Source organism: Protopterus annectens, chromosome 7.part1 (assembly GCF_019279795.1).
Source record: "Protopterus annectens isolate FY-2018-M chromosome 7.part1, PAN1.0, whole genome shotgun sequence".
Classification (NCBI taxonomy): domain Eukaryota; kingdom Metazoa; phylum Chordata; order Ceratodontiformes; family Protopteridae; genus Protopterus; species Protopterus annectens.
In genome coordinates this window covers 420,312,978-420,336,964 of record NC_056740.1, presented here as the reverse complement: position 1 = coordinate 420,336,964, position 23,987 = coordinate 420,312,978, and the positions used below count along the sequence as shown (strand labels likewise).

Genomic DNA, 23,987 nt, shown 5'->3' with positions numbered 1-23,987 from the left:
TGCTACTTGGTCCTTTGTACATACTTTTACAAAACACTATAAGCCGATTCCTTTTCTAGGTCCAGCTCAAGCTTTGCTTTGACAGTTTTCCAGGGGCTCATGGACTCTTCTTCCACCTCTCAAATGTGGCAAGCTAGGGTAATGTACCCATATAGCTAAGGCAACTGCAACAGTGATCAATGTGATGAACATAGTACAGTTGTGTAACTAAACTTTTATATTAGTAGATGTTCGAATAATCACTGTTGCAGAAGCTGCTCCCTCCTTCCATCCCCCTTGTGTTTTTTGTTTCATGCCAGTGTGTGGTCATTTGTTCTCTTTCTCTCTCTCTCTCTCTCTCTCTCTCTCTGTTGGCAGGAAAGCTCGGAGGGGCATAGTGCCCAAAATTGTCTTTTAGTTAGCTCAGCTTGAGTTACCTGACAGTTTGGGTGCATGAAAGGTGCCCTGAAGCTTTGGAAGAGGGATGGATTTTATATCCATGACAAGGCTACTGTAGGTTCATAGGTTCATACTAGGCTATCTGCCCCAAGGCATTTATAAGCCTAGCCAGAGTGTGTTTGGCTTTCGCCACCCATTTTAAATTAATTTTGCTATGCCTTTTTTTAAGGTTAGTATACTGTGCCTCTGTCTAACAGTGACACAGAAGTGATAGCCGGGGTAAACCTACGATCTCCCATCCACTCATCAAGATTCCTCTTGAAGAGAGTCAATGTGGGACTCTGCCTAACCTGGACTGGGATTTTATTCCAGAGTGAAGGGAGCCTCTGGGTTATGAATCTGTCCCTCCAGCATGTCCTATTTATTTCAGTGCTGAGGTTCAAGTCTCTCGAGCACGTAGCTCGATGGGATTTGGATTTTCTGAGGTGCAGCATGTCCATTAATTCGGGTTGGACATGGCTTTATACGTCAGGCACAGATCGCCTCTGAGCAGGTGGTATGCCACTGAGTAGAGCTGGAGTTTCTTTAACCGGGCAGCATATGGCATCTGTTTGAGCCCTTTAATCCTCTTGGTGAGGTACTTTTGGGGTCTTTCCAGTTGCTGCAGGTGTCTGGTAAGGTACATCCCAAAAGGGGCATTGTACTCAATTATGGGCTTGATGAGGGATGAGTAAAGAGGCACGATGACCTCCCCTGATCTAGATGTGAATCTCTTCATGATTAGGTGGGCTATATAAAATGTTTTTCTAACCACTTTGGCCACATGGTTGTCAAATGAGAGATTGCTATCAACTTGGGTCCCCAGGTCCCTAATGACATCTTCTGTACTTAATGGATTACCACCTATGTGGTAATTTGTGGGCACTTTGTTTTTGCCAAAGGGGATGACTATACACTTTTTGGCGTTTAGCTTGAGGCCATGGCTCTGGCACCAGTTGTCTGTTTCTATGAGGCCCGTTTGGAGGATGATTGTGTCGACTGGAGAGTTGATTATGGCGCCCAGTTTGCAGTCATCTGCGAACTTGGTCAGCCACAGTCCTTCTGTGTTGGCTTGTACCGCCGAGAAATATATACCGAACAAGAGAGGTCCCAGGACTGAGCCTTGTGGGACGCCACTTGTAACTGGTTTGGAGTCTGACATGGCTCCAGCAATTCTAACCATGTGGGTTCTGTCCTTGAGCCAGTTTGTAACCCATCTAGTGACATAGGGGTTTATATTTAAGCTGGTGAGCTTATCTATAATGCCCGAGTGGGGTATTGTATTGAAGGCTTTTGCGAGGTCCAGGTAGGCTGTGTGGACCACCTTCCCCTCGTCAATGGCCTTGGCGACTGTTTCAAAGAAATCAACCAGGTTTAAGAGGCAGGATCTGCCCATAACAAAGCCAAATTGGGTAGGATCCAGTGTCTGTAGGTCCCCAATATCTTTATTTATGAGGTCCATGATGATCCTTTCCATAACTTTGCAGACCAAGCTAGTCAGGCTTATGGGGCGATACTTTCCAGGATCCGTTGAGGCACCACCTTTGTGGAGAGGGACCACTGTTGCTGTACGCCACTCTTTGGGTACATATCCTGTAGTAAGGCTAAGATTGAACAGTAGTTTTATGTTTGGGTTTAGCTTTTCTTGGAGTTCATGTAGGACGCAGCCCGGGACACCATCTGGTCCCATTGATGCTGTGTTTTTTGCTTTAGAGAGGGCTGCTCTTACCTGAGCATCTGAGATGTCAGGGGGGCAGCACTCTGTTGGGATAGATATTTGCCCTTTTGGTGAGGAGGGGGGTTTGCACTGAACCTGTCAGCTAGGATGTTGGCAATGTCTGTGGGCTCGGTGTATTTTTTGTCATTTTGGACTAATTCTGAGCATATCTGGGAATTCCCACCCAGGTTCCTAACATAACTAAAGAAAGCCTTGTGATTATCCTTTAGTGTCCTGTGCAATTTTTCTCTCGAAGCTGGCCTTAGACGATTTTATGAGTGCCCATAGTTTTTTGCTAATACTGATCAGAGATGCCTTCCCTTTTTGGGATTTTGCTCTATCATGTAGTAGCTTCCTCCTTCTATAGTTTGTTTATGGCTGGGGTCCACCAGACAGGACGTCTGCCTTTGGGGGATTGGGTCTTGGTTTTATTTGGGATTGTGTGATCCATGCATTCCTGAAGGTGTTCATAGAATGCGTTTATAAAGGAATCTGCGGTCTGGGCCGTATTTTCCACAGGCCCGGGGGCTTTGAAGGATTTCGCCTCGGTTTTGAGGCATGTGAAATTTGCTTTAGAGAAGTTTTTCACTGTGGTTTTCTGGGCAGGGGGTGGGGTCGGGATGTGAATATCCAGTGAGATTAGTTTATGGTCTGATCTTACCAGTGAGGGATACACTTCTGGTCTGGAGCATAGTGTCCCCATGTTGGTGATGATCAGGTCCAGTATGTTTTCCCCTCTTGTGGGATTGGTAACAAGTTGTTCCATAGCATTTGAGTTTATAAATTCTAGGAACCTTTGGGCTAGGGTGTTGGAGCTAGAGTAATGCTCCCAGTCTATGTTTGGTTAGTTGAAGTCGCCCAATATAATGGTGTTTGGAGAGACCTTCATATTTTCCAGTATTTTCAGGAAGGCCGAGTGGGGTTCCTGTGTTTGGGAGGGTGGTCTGTAGCAGGCTATAAACTGGAAGGCAGTTTTACCCACAGTTAGTTGCACATGGATAGTCTCTGATGCTTCGTGCTGTGCCACCAACCTGGAGTTGTGGGTATCTTTGACGAATATTGATACTCCCCCTCCTTTTGTGGTTCGGTCCAAGTTTTGGGGCCGAAAAGCATGGTATGAGGTATAACCTGGTAGTGCTGGGGTGCTCTCGGGAGCCTTGAACCAGGTTTCTGTTACTGCACAGATATTTATGTTCTCCATGCTAAGGAGAGTTTCGAGTGCGTGCATCTTTAGGTTTAGACTTCTGGCGTTGAGTAGCATTACTCTTAGTTTCTTATCCCTTGTGATACCTATGGAGGTGGGTTTGTCTTTTGAGCCTTGCCTAAAAAAGGCACTATGGGGTAGCAAGAGCCTTTGCAAATATCCGAAAGCCCAGGGGTGACAGGTGCAAGCCGTCCCTAGCGAAGCATCGTGGCTTGTCGAGCATGTCATCCCAGGCTGACAGGCATTGGATCCCCTTTGAATGACACCAACACTTAAGCCAATTGTTGAAATTGATCATCTTGTCTTCATATTGTGGCATCATTCTTGGTGAGGGTAAGATGCTACTCAAGGTCAGGGTCATACCGACCTGGGCTACATGCTCAGAGAGCTCCTCTGTCTCTTTTCATGTAGTCCAGGGAGGTACGTCTCAGGTCATTCACACCAGCATGGACAATGACAGAATCATATTTGTACTTGCCTTAGAGTGACCTGAGTGCTTGTGTTATGTGGCGGATCCTAGCGCCCGACAGGCAGCTCACCGTGACCTTCTCCTTGTTCAGCCTGGTGAGCGGGACGTCAGTGTGCCTGACGATAGTCACCTATTACAAGTGTATCAGGTGTGTTTAGCCTTAAGGGCTGTGACTGTTCGGCACACTGGCTTTGTGAGCTATGTGTTGCACGTGTTTTGTTTTGGGATAGCGGTTGCTTGGGTGTCTGCTTTGGCGGTCTCTGCTGCTTAGGCAGATTTTTATTTAGAGCCTCCGAGTATGTTTTTGTGTGTTTATGTGTTTGGTTTGTTGTCGTGGTAGGTCTATGTGAGACTGGAATTGTAGTGAGTGTGGTTTCCTTCTCCTCCTGACTGGTTACGCCAGTACTGAATTGAGAGAGCTTAGCCTCCAGTTTGGCTATATGGTTGCATCTCTCACATGTGTTGGAATTTGTTGGGAGGAGGAGAGGGTTGTCTGTGTACATGAGGCAGTTGTAACATTGCCTCAAGATTCCCAGATTCACCAGCTGGACCGGAGAGGAGATTGACAACTGACCTTTGGACATGCTAGAATAGTATTGGGAATTCCTTTATAATTGAAAAAAAGGGCCAATGGGGAACAAGGTACCCAAGAGGAGTTTGTGAGGGTGTACTGCTTTTAATTTTTTAGAGCTGACTTATATAATTGCTTTAGTGAGCAAGTGCCAGGTAACTTAAATGCAATGTGTTACAGGTAACTTAAATGCAAAAACGACAAACAGTAACTTTCTTTCAAGTGAAACAAGAAAATAAGTATAGTAAGCAATGCAGATATCACTAGGGATCCACAGAAGTGCTAAAAGGCCGTGTTTTAGGTGGAATTAGCGTTTCAGGGAAATAAACAACAAGCATACAAACAAAGCTAGATTCAGCAGGCCTGGATCTAGTCTATGCTACAGCAAACAAGATCTACCAATTTCAGTAAGAAACAGTTAGAATATGCAGGTACTATAAGCCTTTAACCAGAAATTCCCTGCTCAGAAGGGCAGAGTCCAGCCTCTCCTCCCACAAGAGTGCAGACCGCAATCCTTAACGTAAAATAACTGGCCTGAAGCCCAAGTGCTTAAACCAGAACGAATACACTTTTAGAATAACAGACACTGAACTCTCAATCAGCAGTTCCCAACTTAGAAGGATGTAAGCTACCTGTCCTGCCATCACAGTGCAGGCCACAAACCTTCCTAATGTAAAACTGGTCTGAAGCCCAAGTGCTTAATCCAAAAGACTTAGAAATGATAGCTACACTTTAATCAAGTTACTACCAGCAGTAATAAATACAACTGAATACTTTAAAGAATGCCTGGATTAGTGTTCAAGTTATACAAATAAAGCTAGATTCAGCAGGCCTGGATCTAGTCTATGCTACAGCAAACAAGGTGTACCAATTTCAGTAAGAAGCAGTTCAAGTGTGCAGGCACTATAAGCCTTTAACCAGAAATTCCCAGCTCAGAAGGACAGAGTCCAGCCTCTCCTCCCACAAGAGTGCAGAACACGAACCCTCTTAATGTAAAATAACTGGCCTCAAGCTCAGGTGCTTAAACCAGAATTAATACACTTTTAGAATAACAGACAATGAGCCCTCAATCAGCAGTTCCCAACTTAGAAGGATGTAAGCTACCTGTTCTGCCACTACAGTGCAGACCACAAACCTTAATATAAAACTAATCTGAAGCCCAGGTGCTTAAACTAAAAGGCTTAGAATGAGTTACACCAAGCAGTAATAAATACAATTGAGTACTTTTAAGATGACTCAAAAGCAGAACAGCATTGATAATTCAAACATCAACTGTTGTGGTAAGTTTACTTACACAGCCGTACTTTGTGCTTTCATTGCTGGTTGAGCAATTGTCGGTTATCTCTGTGAGTTCAGTCTGTCACCTAGTAATGTCTTGAGGTAGGGTTTCAGAACCTTAGGATGACAAATGATGCTTAGGAGACTTTGTTAGGTGTTAGTTGTTAAAAGGGAAAAAAAATTGGCTGAATGTAGTAATAATGTATACGCTTTTTTTCCCCAGATTTAGGTCTTGTAGGGAGCCATCCAATAGATTTCATCGCGGAAGCCCCTCCAGAAATTTTAGAGGAGAGGACTGATGAGGAGGTACCAATAGTTATAACAGCTGTAGATGAGCGACTCGGCGGTTTAATAGCAGCTGTCAACAGTATTGTCAAGAACACCAATTCAAATGTTGTATTCTACATTGTCTCACTAAATGATACAGTAGATCATTTGAGGTAAGTTCTGTTTGTTTTTTTTTTTTTCTCTCGTTTGTTGACATTCTTATGTTGTTAATGTTCCTTGCTTTACTGAATTGCAGGGTAGTCCAGTTGGGGGTGTTCTGTATAAGTAAAGGTGTGAATGCTTAGAAGTCTGTTGTCATGGATTAACCTCAGTGTCTTGTGCTCACTTACTTTGGTGAAGCTAGCAGATTTTTAAGGTCTGCATCAGAAATGCCACATATGCACAGCTGAACTTCGTGCATTTTCTAATGAGGTCAACCTCTATTCCTTGAACTATAAATGTACTTTAGAACAGAAACACAGAAGCAGGAATTTGCTCTTCTTTCAAGCCTTAATCTGTAGAGTGTCGGACACAAAACAGAGCTTGGTCATTCTTGCAAACAATTTAATTTAGAAGAAAAACTGTTGTTGGACTGGAATTAATGATTATAATGATTAATGGTTTACTTTTCCTCTTTTGTGTATAACTCTTACTTGGTGTCTAATGCAGTAGTTTAATGGTTTCCATGCTGTTCTCCATAATTAAGGGCACAGACTAACATCTTCCAACCTAACATTTTTCACATAACTTATGCTTCCTGGGAAGTTGTTTTAGCACGTTGATACAGGATGTTACATAGTTACCTTATATTAAATATTTAATAAATGTTGGCTTTTATTCCTTTGTGTTTATATTGTTTCTGTCAGTTTGGCCTTGGTTGTGGATGAAAAGGGTCTACAGACTAGTTCATTTAACCAATTAAATGAAAAATAAATAATGGCTGGATTCATAAAGGTTATCCCAAAGTGTACACTGGGTACACAGAGTAATCTTTCTGAGTGAATAGGCATAGTGTACACTTTGATAACCTTTATAAATTCCCCCCAACACTATCACTTAGTATGTAATATTTATATTTCAATGGTTGTCTAACTATTTTGTTACAGAATGTGTTGCCTTGTGTGATTTACTAGCAGCAACCTTCATGGATGACTGCTTGCAAATTAATTAAAAGATTGTATTTGTGGATAAATCTTAATGTGAGTGATGCATTAAGAGGCACCTTCAGAGTGGTGGGTTAGATGACCAGGGACATCCTTCCTAGATAATAAGCTAACAAATTATCTTAGATCCCCTTTTGATTCATTTTCTTGTGTTTGACAGTATAACACTTCTCAAACTTCAGTCATAGCTGCACTCGTGTTGCGAGACCACTAGTACGTCATTTAAACAATGATTAAGTGAAAGGCATGTGCGTAATTTGGATACATATGCTATCTAGAAGCAGGCTATCACAAATTACCCTTGGTCCTTTTTTTAAAGAAAACTTTATTTGTGAGCAGTATTTAAGAAACCTCAAAGCAAGAAAAGCAATCCATTAGCATCACAACCAGAAAAAAATTTTGCAAATAGTACTTTCCAGTAAGCTGAATATTAAATATTATTAAAGTAGCAATTCTAATAAATATCTTTTCAAATAATTCTTATTTTTAACATCTTTATTAAGTTATCACTTAAGATACAGGCAAACCTATATTTACATAAAAATGTATTAACACGTTCCCAGTTACATACATTATGCATCACATATGTTTTTTTGTACAATTGTAATTAGGCTAACATTACATAAATTGCTCAGTTCTTTCCTTCCTTCCTTCCTTCCTTCATACCTCACTCTTCCACCAGAACATTATTTTGCATATATTGTTTACAGAGTATATATTTAGTTTTATGTAATTTGCTCCAACCCTTTCTTAAAGATCCCATTTCCACTTCTTTATCTCTGTTACAATATTAAATACTTGAGCTACAATCGATTTAGACTTTCATTTCTGTTTTCTAGTAATTGTTTTTTTTTTTTGGCAGCCACCAGAATTAAACTTAACAAGGCCTTGATATGTCTCTAGGCAATTCAGATCCTGTGTCCCAGTTCAAAAGAATCATTTTCTTAGTTACACCCATTTGCTCATCCAGTATTTTTGACAGAGTACTCTGTAGGGATGATTTTAAAGTCTGCCAACTCATTACTCCCCCAAAACATGTGCTCCCAGTTGCATCTTTCTTTCCCCATCACACCTCCAACATTTGTCATCTGCCTGAAGAAAAATTATTTGGAGTCTGCTTTCAGCTTTTGTTGTAGGTTGAACTAAAAACTCTACCAGAGCAGGTCTTTCACTTGAGATTTGCCTATCCCTTTCTCTTTGCTTATACTCTGTTGTCAATCTCTGGTAGGGAAGGCAGTATCTAGCCTGCAGTCTAGATGTTTTCTTGGACGTTTCTCATTTTGTTACATTCCCTCTCTAGATATTTGTTAATAACCAAGTTCCTTTGCCAGTTTTCCCCAGTCATTTCCAGCCTCCTCTTGCCTATTCTCTGCAGCTCTAATTGTAGTCATTCTCATGGGCAAAATCTTCTTTCTCCATTCTCATGTTGGCTTACTTCTTAGAATTCTTTATGCTACTTTACAAATATAATATTACAATTGGCTGCTGTTATTCTCCTTAAGGATCTGCATCCAAAATCTCACTCTCTTTCTGCACTGTTTCATCCTCATCCCTTTCCACTTTTGAATTATAGCTTTCTGCTTGTGTTATGTAACTTAACTGTGTAGCTTTTCCTTCAAGTCAAGTAATCTTAAACCACCTTGTTACACTAGAAGGATCAACTTGTCCTTTTCCCTTCCCAGATAAAATCTTTCCACTCTCAACTAGAGAAGAAGCTGTAGACAATAATTAATAAAGTATGCCTGACCTGTGCATAAAACTAAAGGGAGTAAAAACATTTTCACTGCTTGTATCTTGCTATCCATATCCAAAAGCAAGAGCTTCTAGTTTTCCAGATGTTCTTTGAGTTTCACTCTTGCAGTCATCACATTTGGGTGATCTCTGCAAGTGTAGCCCTCGGCCGGCCCGAATGCCAAATGCTTAGTATTTTTGCATCAGTTGTTGTCGCTTCAGGACTGACGTCAGGTTGTCAGTAGTACAAAGTAAGCCAGCCAACGCCATTACATCAGTCTTTCTTGCAGAGTAGCCCGAAGCAGTCCGCACGTGTGCTGGTCGGCCGCTACCTAATTTTCGTCATCCGAATTGAAGCTAAAGTCTTCTAAAGCTAAGTACCCCATTGGGGATCCTTTTTACTTGCTCTAACCGATGTCAGAAAAAGTTAACAATTGTCTTGCCTGTGGAAAGCAAATACCACACCAAGACTTTCATTCTCACTACGTCACTTGCTTAGGCCCAGACCACGACGTCCCTCGCTGTTGCTTTTGTGCTTTGTTCAACGCCAGAACTATCCATCGTCGGGCCCTTATTGTAGCTAGATATTTTCGCTTACAGTTCTCGAATTCTGATATGGCTTCGGTAAGCCATCTGGCAGCAGATCTTTTGAAAAAAAAACGTGAAGATAAAGACAAAGACAGACTACACAGGTCCAAACCTACCGACGCTTCTGTTAAGCTAGTCATCTGTTCTCTGGTCTTCAGTGAGGCGCTTTTGCAGCCCTTGATGCCTGCTTCTGTAGATTCGCAGGCTGCTCCAGCGACCCTTTCGGAGTCCAGTATGCTGCAAAACTCTTCTTCGATTAAGGATCTTGCAGTTGTCTCTACCTTGGGATGGGTCCAGAGCTGAGCAGGCACCGGCTTCTGAGGAAGTCCTTCGCACTACCGATTCTCGACACACACGTCTTCTTTTGAGACTTCCACTCTTTCAAAAACGACAGAGTTTCTTAGACCCAGGGTACGAACCACACCCAAGAAACCAACTACCGAATCTCAGGCACCTGCTTCCTTGTCTTCGTCTCAAATGCTTAAAATGGTGGAAGACCTTATGCTGATCAGGGGAAGCCAAGCTACCGCTTCCAAAAGGAAAAGAGATCTGTCCCCTGTAGTTTTGTCTGAGCAAGAGTCAGACGACTCTGATGCATCTGAATATGAAGACATGGAACCCCTCTCTACTTATGAGGATTCTGATTCAGAAGATTCCATCCCTTCAGCCTCTCCCCCAGAGGATTTTTCCTTTGGGGAAACCCTTCATACCTTAAGGGAGCATTTCCAGTGGGAGAGTCAAGACTACCCTCTGTCTAAAAAGCGACTTGGGGAATTTTTTGATCTTCCACAGCACAGACCCTTGGCCATCCCCCCTAGTCCTGGATGTTGTGGAGGATGTTTTCCTGGACTCTAGCTTGACTCCTGACACCCTCCCTCCTGAACCCAGAAAACCAGACAGGTACTATAGAGTCCCTGACTCGCAAAATTTCTTGTTAAAAATCCTGCTGCTGACCCTGAGGTAATTTCTCAAGGGCCTAAAGGGATTAAAGCAACCTCTGCTAAGAATCCCACCCCCTTAGATAGGGATTCCCAAGCAGTAGACAGATGGCGTAAAAAAGTATACACCTCATCTCCTCTTGCTATCTGGGCACTAAATTGTCAGTTCCATATGCTAAAATTTCAGCAACATACCCTGGAACTCCTCAAACAAAAAATGTTTTCCTTTTCTGCTTGTGCAGAATCTAGAGTTAATGCATTCTGGAAGTCAAGTAACTAAACGCACCTTCTACTGTGGTTTTGATGCCCTAGAAGCTTCTTGCAGGGCAGCAGTCACTGGATCTGTCATTGGAACGCATGCATGGCTTAAGGAACAACTCCTGCCAGACAATGTCAAATCTAAATTGTTGGATGCCTCCTTGCACAAAGACAACTTATTTGGCACTAAGGCAAAAGAGGTCTTAGAAAAGATGGAAGAAAAAGCAAAATCTATGCAGACAGTTAAGGATTTTTTACAGGTCCAGCCACCCAGGTTCAGCAGGCATTGTCCCACCAAGCACTGGTCCTTTCCTGCTCCCACTAAGCCAGTCCAGCCCAGGGGAACTGGACTACCACCACTTCAAAACCAGGGAGTTCTAAGCCACCTTCTTATGGTAAAAACTCACAATGACTCACCTCCCCCACCCCCTCCCTCTGCCCACCTTCACTTACCCCTAGGAGGAAAACTCTCCTTTCACGCAAGCATGTGGGCCACCATTACCAGTGACCACTGGGTTCTCAATATAGTGCCTCAGGGATACAAATTTTCTTTCCACAACCACTGGATTCTCAGTATAGTGTCTCAGGGATACAGATTTTCCTTCCACACCCTTCCAACCCCAGAAGGGTTCCCAGATCTACCTCCAAACCAGTGGGCAGAGGCTCAAAAGCAAATCCTTTCCCTCCTTTCTATGAAGGCAGTAGAGCACGTTCCTGCAGAACAGATGGGCCAAGGTTTCTACTCCAGACTTTTTCTGGTGCCCAGAAAAGAGGGCACCTGGCGCCCCATCCTTGATCTATCCATTCTAAACACCTTCCTGGTGATCCCAAAATTCAAAATGCTCACCCTCCAGCAGCTGCTACCCATGCTCTCCAAGGACGCTTGGTTAGCCACCCTAGATCTAAAAAAGGCCTACCTCCACATTCCTCTCAGGGACTCGTGCAGGAAATATCTCCGTTTCAGGGCAGGATCTCAACATTTTCAGTTCTGTGTGCTTCCCTTTGGCTTATCTACTGCTCCCAGAGTTTTCACAAAATGTCTGGCTTGACCATTGCCTTTTGCAGACAAAGGAATATTCAGATTTACCCATACTTAGATGACTGCCTTATTCATGCAGACAGCCAAAAAAAGCTGCTCAAGCACCTCCTGGCCTTTGTAAAGACCCTACTAACCTCCCTAGGGTACACAATCAATGAAAAGAAATCCAAACAGGTGCCCACGCAAAGGATTATCTTCCTGGGAGGAAGCCTGGACACAGCATCCTAGATGGCATTCCTTACATCAGAAAAACTAATTTTCCTGACAGCCTGCTTCTCTCAACTAGCCACCAGACCGCAGTTATCTGCAAGGAAGATCCTGCAAGCTCTGGGGTTCATGGCATCTTGCATACTACTCATTCCGTATGCCAGACTGGATATGAAGAAACTTCAGTGGTACCTCAAAAGCCTTTGGTGTCAACACTCTCAAGACCTGGAGACTCTTATACCTATAATTCCTTGCCTCAGAAAAGATTTTCTTTGGTGGGCAACAACATGCTCCCACAACAAGGGACTACTTTTCTCACCACCACTCCCCGCCGCCCAGACCCTCACTACAGTCTCATCAGACTGTGCTTGTGGTGCAAACCTGGACGGCAGGTCCATTCAGGCCCAATGGAGCCCACAGCAAATCCCTGTGCACATCAACCAAAAGGAGATGATGGCTGTCCAGCATGCCTTAGCTTTCAAGCCCCTTATCTCCCCAGGAGCTCTCCTGATCAAAACATACAACACCATGGTGATGTGGTATATCAAAAAGTAGGGAGGGACTCCTACCCTCTATGCAGGCTGGCCATGACTCTTTGGCACACAGCCTCTGCCATGTAGCTGCACCTGGTAGCACAATTCCTACCAGATTCTCTCAACTCTCTGGCAGACCAAGTAAGCAGAAATCTTCTGGACCCACACAAGTGGCAACTCAACAGAAGAACCTTCACTCTAATAACACAGAAATGGGGCACCCCGAAGGTCGACCTCTTTGCCTCCCACACCAACCATCAGCTCAGCAAATTCTGTACCAGAGAGCATCACTGCATGGCTTGGAAAGTGGATGCTCTGCCCTTCCCCTGGGTCAATCTATTGGTCTAAGCTTTTCCTCCACTACCTGTCATCCCCAGGGTACTGCTCAAAATAAAGGTGGAAAAACCAAGGACAATTCTTATAGCTCCAGACTGGCCTCGCCAGCACTGTTACCCCTTGCTGCGCAGCCTGTCCCCACTGCCACCATGGCATCTTCCTCAGATTCCAAACCTCCTGACCCAGAGGGAAGGGGAATTCATGCATCCCCAATTGCAGACGCTCAATTTGGCAGCTTGGCTTATTCCCTAACCCTGGATCAATCTGCCAACCTCCGTAAACAGATTCTAGTTGTTATACGCGAAGCCAGATGCCCTAGCACTCGAAAGTCTTATGCTGACAAATGGAAAAGGTTCTGCACCTGGATCTAGGCTAAGGGAGCCAATACGGCACAGCCCTCCCTCCCTCTCTTCCTGGATTACTTAGCTGACCTACTACACAGTAGCCTCTCTTTCTCCTTTATAAAAATTCATGCCTCTGCGCATTTCCCCACTGAGCAGCCCCCTTTCTCACACCCTTTGATCAAACTGTTCCTAAGAGGGGCTAGCAACTTGAGGCCACCCAGAAGAGCACCAACCCCAGCTTGGGACCTTAACTTTGTGTTGCAAAATCTCACCCTGCCCCCTTTCGAATCAGCTTCTTCTGCAGAACTAAAATTTCTCTACCAGAAGACAGCTATCTTTCTGGCCAGGCCATCACTTCAGCCAGAAGAGCCTCAGAACTGCAAGCGCTCATGGCTGTGGAAACCTTCATCATCTTCCATGCTGACAGGGTATCCCTCAGAACTAACCCATCCTTCATGCCCAAGGTGGTGTCCAGTGTGGCTCTCAACCAATCTATTTATTTGCCCACCTTATTTCCTAATCCCCAGAACAAGGGGGAAAGGATCATGCACTCTCTATGTGCATAGACAGCTCAGATTCTATCTAGACAGGACTAAATCCTTCAGAAGGTCTGATCAATTGCTGGTTAGCTTTGCTGCAGGGGCAGAAGACAAAGCCGTCTCCAAACAAACCATTTCCAAATGGATAGCACACTGCATCCATTTCTGCTACAAACAACATGGAAAGCCTCCCCCCAAGGGGGTCAGGACTCACTCCACCAGAGCAGCCTCCACCTCTGCAGCTTTCCTCAGAGGAGTCCCCACCAGGGACATCCTGGAGGCTGCCACCTGGACATCTGTTCACACTTTCACCAAACATTGCCACCTGCCTCTCTTCTCCAAATCCAGGGCAGGGTTTGCCTCTGCAGTCTTGCAGAGCATCCTAGCCAGCCCCTAGTTTCCTTGACTGCCTCCACCCATTTCCTCAGCTTTGGGAATTATCCCAAATGTGATGACTAACAGTGAAACATGAAGAACATAGTACAGTTGTGTACACTTGCCATAAATGTTAGATGTTCAAGTGTATTCACTTTTTTGCAATCCTGGTTTCCCTCCCTCTATCCCCCTTTCTTCTTTCCTTACAAGGGACATATTGGTATTTACTTTCTACTGGTGGGGTTCTTCCACCAGAACCTGGCTCCTACTTGGGGGGACTCCTAACATGTTAGGGCAAGAAAAACTGATGTAATGGTGTCAGCTGCCTTGTTTTATAATACTTGATGACCTGACGTCAGTCCTGAAGCGACGGCAACTGACGCAGAAATACTAAGCCTCTGGTATTCGGGCCGGCCGAGGGCTACCCTGGCAGGGTTAACCTAAGTGTGATGACTGCAACAGTGAATACACTCGAACATCTACACAACTGTACTTTTTAGTATTATCTTCCCACATAGCCTTAACAGCTGAAACTGAAGCCTTTTTAATCCATACTCTTAAGTGCTTCATTTTATTGTGTCCTCATAAATATGGATATTGCTGAACCAGTTCACATTTGGATACATAATTTACAGCTATAGCTTTTGTTTTGTCTGTTAATTTTATGTCCCCAAAAAACTTGAAACTGTATCAAAATGTTCTATAATAGTAAGATGTCCTTTTCTGGTTTTATCAGGTACAAAATACTATTGTCTGCAAATAAAGCCAACTTTTCTTGATTACCATACCAGTTATATGCTTGAGAGTCCATTATTTTTTGCCAGTGGCTCTAAACATAAAGCAAGTAAGGGGGAAAGAGGACAACCCCCCTCTCTGGTTGCTGTTTTCAGACAGAACTTGTCAGAGAAGGAACCTTCCCACTTAAATTCCTGCCTGCAGTCCCTTTATATCCTCCTGATTAACCTTGTTGTATCGGGGAATGCAAATGCTTCCATTTCCCTACTCAAAAAAATCCCACTTACTCTGTTGAATGCTTTCTCTGGACTCCCCAGCAACAACAGTATTTTCTTACATTCTGCTTCTCTTTGGATGATTATTCTGTTATTTGTTGTCAAACGTTTGCCTCCCCTCAAAAAAAAAAGCACACTGATCTATATCCATCAATTTTGGAACTAGCACAGGAGAGTTCCTCAGTCCACCCTCCAGACAAGGAGTCCAGGTCGGTGGATAGGTTTGGGAAGCGCGTATACTCTTCAGTGACTTTTTCTATCCGTGCACTGAATTATTTGGCACATGTGATTCGACTTCAGCGAGACCTTGCTTCGGAATTCGCTGAGTCGCCCCCAGAGTCCTTATCGCAGCAGGACAGACAGCTGTTCTCAGCAAAAATGTCTACTCTGAAGTCAGTCTCAAATACGTCTATGTAGCTACTTTCCCACGCCATGGAAGGAGCAGCTAGAGCGGCTGGGACAGGTATAGCCATGAGGCGTCATGCCTGGCTCAGGTTGTGTCAGTTTGCTGACCCTTTCAAGGCGTAGTTTATCAATGCTCCCTATGACGGTTCTTCCCTCTTTGGGAAGATGGTATGGTATGTGACGCACTTGTCCAGAGCGAAAAGGACGGAAAGACTTTGTCTGCAGTCGGAGTCCGCTTCTCTAACCCTCAGCGGTCCTTCTCTAGGAATCAGAGGGCAGAAGAAGATGTGGTTCTGAAAATCTCAGTTTTCCCGGGATTCTCAGGACAGCTGTTCCCCCAGAGGCAGAGGGGGACAGGATCGATGCCGACCCAGAGGTAGAGGGGGTCCCAGGAATTTTGGGTCTAGGGAACCCTTCTCTGATAGACCCAGTCAGCAGCCCTGAGGGGTTGCCCGACTGTCCTACTCTGGAGTCCTTACACCCAGCGGAATGAGAGTCCATTACGACAGATCACTGGGTTCTTCAGATAATATCCAGAGGTTACTCTATTCCTTTTATTGCCCCTCCAAATGTTACAAAACACCTCCCGGATGTTCCACCCGCTCACAGGGAGGCCGCAGCTCTAGAGGTTTCAAAGCTGCTTCTCAAACGAGCCATCGAAAAGGTCCCCCTCAGTCGGTCCAGATTAGGCGTCTACTCAAGGTTCTTTTTGGTGCCAAAAAAGACTGGGGTCCTCAGGCCCATTCTAGACCTATCAACATTAAACCTGTCAGTAGCAAAACAGAAATTCTGGATGGTCACCCTACAGTCCATTCTACCTTATCTCCGAGAGTGCGACTGGATGTGCTCGTTAGACCTTTATTTATTTATTTACATTTGTTGACCGAGAGTGTCCGACTGGACATAGGTTCATTTTCAGCGGAGACCTGGGGAGAAAAGCCCCCCAGTTAAAATAAACAAGACAGTAGTTACATTGGATTACGTAGCAGTTAACAATTTAACATAGCAATTACTTACAACATATTTACTGATGAAGAACATAGTACAGCAGTAGACAACTACTAGTCTAGACTACTGAAGACAACCTTCAGGATGCTTACTACCACATCAAAATACGCAGAAGCTCCAGGAGGCTTCTGCACTTCTGGCTAGGAGCCAGTCACTTTCAGTTTAGAGCCCTACCCTTTGGTCTCACCACAGCCCCCAGGGTGTTCACCAAGGTAATGGCAGTTGTAGCAGCTCACCTGAGGCTTCAGGGTATTCGGGTGTTTCCATACCTGGACGACTGGCTCTTCGCTGCGCACAGCAAGCATCACTTGTGTCTAGCCTGAGATTATTTCATTTGGTTAGCAAACCTACTGGGAATTGGTCAATGTTCACAAATCCCATTTGCAACCAGTACAAATTCTAGACTTCATTGGGGCACGGTTAGACACTTTGCAGATGAAGGTATTCCTAACTCCAGACAGAATTCTACATCTCAGGGGCCACATAGCTCAGATAGCGAACTCCATAGGCGAGCAAAGTTCTCTGGGCTCCATGGCTGCCACCTTATCTATTCTCACGTATGCACGCCTTCACATGCGGGTTCTTCATTGGACTCTGGCTGTCCAGTGGTCTTGGCTAGAACTACCCATGGAATTTCTGATCAAGATCAGTCACGTATGCAGGACATCTCTACTTTGGTGGCTAACTTCACCAGAGATATCAAAAGGACGCCCATTTGGTTCACCCTCGGTCCAAACCACAGTGACCACTGATGCCTCCCAACTCTGGTGGGGGGGGGGGGCACTGTTTGGGAATGACAGTCCAAGGCACGTGGTCCCAGACAGACCAATTTGCACATAAATGTTCTAGAGATGAGGGCAGTGCTTTTAGCGTTGGAAGCCTTTCACACAGCCCTCCCTCTCGGATTGATTGCAATTCAGTCAGACAACATGTCGGTCGTCTGGTATATCAATAAGCAGGGGGGAACCAGATCCTACCCTCTATGTCGCAAGGCCATGAGAGTGTGGGAATGGGCAATTTCCACCGGTCGGTTTCTGATAGCAACGAACATCCCTGGGCGCTTCAACATTTTAGCGGACAGATTGAGCCGGGCCATTCTGATGCCTTACGAGTGGTCTCTGAAACGGTCAGTAGCAGAAGAGATTTTCCTGGCATGGGGTCAGCCTTGCTGCGATCTCTTCGCATCTCCTTCCAACGCAAAGTGCAGCGGGTTCTTCGTTCTGATTTGCTCACAGGGGAAGTCCCCAGAAACGCTCTAGTCCATGTCCCCCCCCCCCGGCCTTCTGTATGCTTATCCACCTTTACCTCTCATTCTGAAGTTTCTTCAGAAAGCTTGCTGACTACGGTGCAAAGTGTTCCTCATTGTCCCATTCTGGCCTCGTCAGGTTTGGTTCCCATTCCTTTGGTCTCATCTATTAGCTCCCCCGTGGGTTCTGGATCCCTGCCCGGATCTAATTTCCCATCCATCAGGGATAAGTCCACCCGATCTGGGCAGCCTCAAGCTGACAGCTTGGTTGCTCCAGTTCCGTTAATCGCCAGGACTCCCAGTCTTTCATCCCAGGTAAAATCCATTCCGGTGGCCTCTCTTAAAGACTCCACTAGGTAACTATATTGCAGTAAATGGAAGCGCTTTTCCATTTGGGCTTCACAGAGAGAAATAGATCCTTTTACAGCTCCTATTCCAGCGGTGTTGGACTTCCTGTCTGGTATCTTTCAGCAAGGAGCTAGTTCCTCCACAGTGAATGTACAATTGGCAGCCATTTCCAGTTTTCACATTGGTGAAGACACCATGGCCTTAGCCTCCTCTAGGCTGTGTAAGGCTTTTCTTAAAGGTACGTTTCTGCTATGGCCCCCTGTCAAGGATTCTGTACCTCCTTGGGACCTTACTTTTGTTTTACAGGCATTGGTAGCCCCTCCTTTTGAACCCGCAGCTTCGGTGGACTTAAAATTCTTGTCCTGGATGACTGCTTTCCTAGTTGCCATCACATCGGCTAGGAGAGTTTCTGAGCTTCAAGCTCTGTCTGCCGTGCCTCCATATTTGGTCTTCCATAAGGATAGGGTTTCCCTCCGTACTAACCCTTCCCCTTTACCTAAAGTGGCATCTGAAGCAAACACAAACCAGTCCATTAATCTGCCCGTTTTCTTTCCCAACTTTCAAAATAAAGGTGAATACAAACTCCATTTGTTGGATGTTCATAGACTATCTTGTTTTTATCTTCATAGAACGAAGTATTTCTGCAAGACTGACCAATTGTTTGTTTCCTTTTCCAAAGCATTTATGGGAAAAGCTATTTCTAAAGTTTCTTTAGCCAGATGGATCACTCTTTGCATTTCACATGCTTACAAAGCAAAAGATTTATCTCCTCCTGGTATAGTTAAGGCTCACTCTACCAGGTCCATGGCGACTTCTGCTGCTTTTTGGTCCAGGGTACCTTTGGACGATATTTGTGCAGCAGCGACATGGGCCAATTCACATACCTTCATTTCCCATTACAAATTGAATCTGATTTCGAGGGGTAGAGCATCCTTTGGCTCTGCGGTGCTCAGGAATATCCTTCCATAAAGGCCTCCCAGGATCGGAGTAGCTGGGGACTCTGTCCCACAGGTTGCAGATAAAATGAAGTCAACTACTTCAGATAAAGAAGTTATGTACTCACCATAACGTTCCATCTGAGTAGTTATACTTCATTTTTCTGCAACATTCCCTCCCTCCATCCCCTGGACCGTATCCTTTTTTCACGTTGGTTTGGTTTGAGTTGCATGTATATTGTTTAGTTGCAGCAAACTCGATCTGAGGGAAGATGGGAGATGGTAGGGCATTATGGGTAAGGGGAGGAGCTTGGAGCAGATGCTAGAAAAAAGTTGACAGCTCTGATCCGATACGGATCCGTATACCCACAGGTTGCAGAAAAATGAAGTATAACTACTCGGATGGAACGTTATGGTGAGTACATAACTTCTTTTTTTTTTTTTTTTTTTTTTTGTCTAGTTAAGTTGTACCTTAGGGAATTAACATGTAAATTCTTCCAGAGTTCCTACTACTGAATTCACATTTTCCATACCAAATATTTTCATAAATTTCTTTAGAAATGTTGTTTTCCTGTCTGGGTTCCCCCAGATGCATCCTCACTGTTGTAAATCAAGTTCATTCTTCACCTAAAAGTAATATTCTCTGCTGAAACTTGTGATTTCTCCCCAAAATTTGATAATCTTGATAGTACCAATTTTAGGTGGAATATAAATACATGCCAGCTAATCCTCCTCCCTTGTCAAGAGCCCCTTACTACCACAAATATACAATTGTTGTCTTTGTCTTCTATCATTATTGGTGCTTATCTAACATTTAGTATAATAAATCCCCTTTTCCTTTGTTCCTGATAGTCTGCTGAATATCCATCCCAAAATCATTTTCTTTATCAAATTCACATGGTTATTTCTTTCCAAATTTGTCTCCTGCAGCATTGCTTTTTGCACTTTACAATTTACAGATATTCTTCGTGTTTCACTGTTGCAGTCATCACACTTGGGTTATCTGCCTGCAGGTAGCCCTCAGTCGGCCCGAATACCAGAGTCTTGGGATTTCTGCGTCGGATGCTGTCGCCTCTTCCATGACGTCAGGTCGTCAGGGGTATAAAACATGCAGCCGACGCCATTACATCAGTCTTTCTTGCCGAGAAGGAGCCCGAAGCAGAAGCAGATCACAAGTGCCGGTCGGCCGCTACCTGAAATTTTAATTTTTTTGAGTTTCGGACCTGAAGTCTTCTAAAGCCAAGAACCTGTTGGGGAATCTATTTTCTTGCTCTAACCGATGTCAGAAAAAATTAATAATTGTCTGGCCTGTGGAAAGCAAATACCTCACAGAGATTTTCATTCTTACTGCGTCACCTGTTTAGGCCCAGACCACGATGTCCCTAGCTGTCTGTTTTGTGCCTTGTTTAACGCCCGAACCATTCGTCATCTGACTATTTTTGTAGCTAAATTCTTTCGCTTTTGTTCTCCGTATTCCAAAATGGCTTTAGTAAGCCATCCGACTACCGATTTTCCGAAAAAGCACAAAGACAGAGATGGACCGCATAGGTCAAAAACTGCCGACTCTTCCGTTAAGCTTGTCACCAGTCCTCTGGTACTCAGTGAGGTACCTTTGCAGCCCCTGATGCCTGGTTCTACAGATTCGCAGGCCTCTGCTGAGACCCATTCGGAGTCCGGTATGCCGCAAAATGCTTCTTCGACTATGGAACCTGCGGATGTCTCTACCTTGGATGGGTCCGGAGCCACTGTGCAGGCACCGGCTTCTGAGAGTGTATTTCAACCTACCGATATTCATATTAAACTGACAACTTCATTTCCTACTAAAAACTACCGAGTTTCTCAGGCCCAGAGTTCGCACTACGCCTAGAAAACAGACGTCCAAAGCGCATGCTCATCCTCCCATGCCACAAAAACAAATGCTTAGAATGGCTGAAGACCTTATTACTCTAATTAGGGGAAGCCAGCCTTCCCCTGCCAAAAGACAAAGAACTGAATTTCCTTCTGATTCTACAGACCAGGAGTCTGATGACTCTGACCCTTCTGATTACCAGGATATACCCTTATCTACCTGTGAGGATTCAGATGCAGAGGAATCCATTCCCTCTGCCTCCCCTCCAGAGGATTTCTCTCTTGGTGAAACCTTGCATACCTTAAGAGCATTTCCGCTGGCAATGCCAGGACTGTCCTCAGTCCAAAAAGAGACTCAGGGAATTTTAGATTTGCCTCAGCACAGGCCTCTAGCTATAGCCCCTGTCCTGGATATTGTAGATGATGTCTTCTTGGAGTCCAGTCTTACTCTGACACCTTACCACCAGCTCCTAGAAAACCTGACCGGTACTACAGAGTACCTGATTCTCACAAATTTCTCTGTAAGAATCCTACTGCATATCCAGAGACCATTTCCCAGGGACCTAAAGGCATTAAGGCTACTACAGCCAAAACCCTACCCCTTCAGACATAGATTCTAGAGCTTTAGACAGATAGGGTAAGAAGGTATATACCTCTACAACTCTTGCCATCAAGGCTTTGAACTGCCAGTTTCACATGTTTAAGTACCAGCAACATATTATTATAACTAACTAAACCAAAAATGGTGTTACTTCCAGATTGTGCAGAAAATAAAGATTTACAAGAGTTAATGCATTCTGCAAACCAAGTTGGTAAACATACTTTGCAATGTGGGTTTGATACCTTAGAAGCATCTTGCAGGGCTGCTGTCACTGGGTCTGTACTGAGAAGGCATACTTGGCTAAAAGAACAAGTCTTGCCTGACCATGTCAAAGCAAAATTACTAGGTACTCCATTAAATCAGGAGTGTTTGGCACAAAAGCAAAAGTTGTTCTTAAAAGATGGAAGAAAAAGTTAAATCCATGCAAACAGTTAAAGATTTCTTACAGGTGCAGCCACCTAGATTCAGTAGGCATTGGCCTTCAAAAAACTGGTCCTTTCCAGTCACTTTCAGGCCTTCAGTCCAAACCCAGGGGAAACGGACCACCAAGACTACAGTCTTCGGGTATGCAGAGATCTAAACAATGGAATGTTTACACCACAAAACCGAGGAGTGGTAAGCCAACCCCTTATGGAAAAAGTTCACAATGCCTTTCCAGTTATCCTTCCCAGCCATGCCAAAGTACTTGCGCCCCTAGGAGGAAAACTTGCCCTTCATGCAAAAAAAATGGATGTCCATTATGGACCGATGGGTTCTAAACACTGTATCCCAGGGATACAGATTCTACTTCCACCACCAGGCGGGTTGCCAGACCTTCCTCCAAACCAGTGGGCAGAGGCTCGGAAGCAAGTACTTTCCCTTCTCCATATCAGGGCTATTCTACCTGTTCCAGTAGAACAGATGGGACAGAGTTTCTACTCCAGACTGTTCCTGGTGTCCAGGAAAGAGGGCTCTTGGCTCCCTATCCTGGATCTATCAATTCTCAACACCTGTGTGGTGGTCCCAAAATTCAAAATGCTTACACTGCAACAGCTTCTTCCTATGCTAGCCAAGGATGTCTGGTTAGTCACCCTAGACTTAAAATAAGCTTATCTGCACATCCCCATAAGGGAATCTTGCAGAAGATACATATGCTTCAAAGCAGGCTACTTGCATGATCAGTTGTCTGCACTGCCCTTTGGCTTGTAGACAACTACTGCGCTCAGGGTATTCACAAAGTGCCTGGCTCCAGTAATTGCATTTTGCAGGCAAAGAAATATTCAGATATATCCATACCTGGACGATTGTCTAATTCAGGCAGAAAACCAGGGCATACTTCTAAATCATCTGGCGTTTGTAAAAAAGGTTCTAACTTGTCTGGGGTACACCATAAACGAAAAGAAATCACAACTGGTACCCTCTCAACAGATTACATTCCTAGGTGCAAGCTTGAATACAACTGCCCAGATGGCTTTCCTCACACCAGAGAAGCAAATTCATTTGGTAACTTACTTCAAACAAGTGGCCACAAAAACTCTGCTATCTGCAAGACAAATACTGCAAGCCTTGGTGTTCATAGGTTCATAGAAGGTTCATAGAGAAGTGCTAGACTAACTGCCCTTGCGGGCCATTTTAAGCCTAGCCAATTATCCCTTGTGAGACTCGAACCCGGCACCTTGTGTTTGTAAGGCAAACACCTTAACTATTAGGCCACTCTCCCAATCATGGCCTCCTGCATTCTTCTAATTCCATATTCAAGACTGCATATGAGGAAACTGCAGTGGTACTTAAAAAGTCTATGGAGTCAACATTCACAGCCTGAAAACAATGATTCCTATAGTACCTTGCCTATGCCTGGAGTTCCTATGGTGGGCAGAGGCCTGCCACCAAAACAAGGGACTGCCATTCACACTACCCCCTGCCGCCTAAACCCTAACTACAGATTTATTTTTATTTTATTTTATTTTACATTTGTTAACCGGGGGTGTCTGAGCCAAAAAGGCCCTTTTTCAGCAGAGGCCCGGGGAGAAAAGCTCCACAAAGAAAAATTACAGACCCATTTAGTTATTTAGACATGATCAGTATACACACAAATTAGAAGAGACATGTTTTTACAGTGGTATGCGGCACATAAACAGTTACAGTGGAGAGAACAAACAAAAAAATATTAATTTTAAAAATAAAGGTAATTAATAGATTTGTGGTGTACAGCTGAAATTTGGAACATGGGTAGAATACATACATAGTACACAGCTACATTGTAGATTAGCCAGTGTTTGTGAGTAAGATTGAAAACTATTATCAAGTGCTCTAGATTTTATATGTATAGGTTATCCGCTTTCACTAGCCAGGGGAGCAATCATGGCACTGCCAACTTTGCTTGAGATGTTGCCTGATGAGGTCTTTAAAGGATGCTTTGGACGATGTGTTTTGAATGCTAGTAGGGACAGAGTTCCATTTTTTAGCCACTGAACTACTATATAGTGCATCTCCAAAGCTATTGTAGCTGTTGGTGACTTCTAGTAGTAGTTTGCTTGATGATCTAAGAGGCCTTTTGGCTGAGTGATGTTGTACTAGGTTTTTGAGAGCAGGACACTTATTGGGGCGGTAATAGATAGAATAACAGAGGCAGA

At 44.3% G+C, this 23,987-nt stretch overlaps 1 protein-coding gene across 1 annotated transcript in view; it reads left to right on the top strand.

Annotated features, from left to right (window-relative positions):
• GLT8D1 (glycosyltransferase 8 domain containing 1) overlaps positions 1-23,987 on the top strand; it is a gene marked incomplete in the record, with an annotated part of 740,524 nt that overhangs the window by 85,617 nt on the left and 630,920 nt on the right. The window contains 1 exon segment of the mRNA XM_044078879.1: positions 5,880-6,096. Within this exon segment, the coding sequence (XP_043934814.1) occupies positions 5,880-6,096 (217 nt within the window).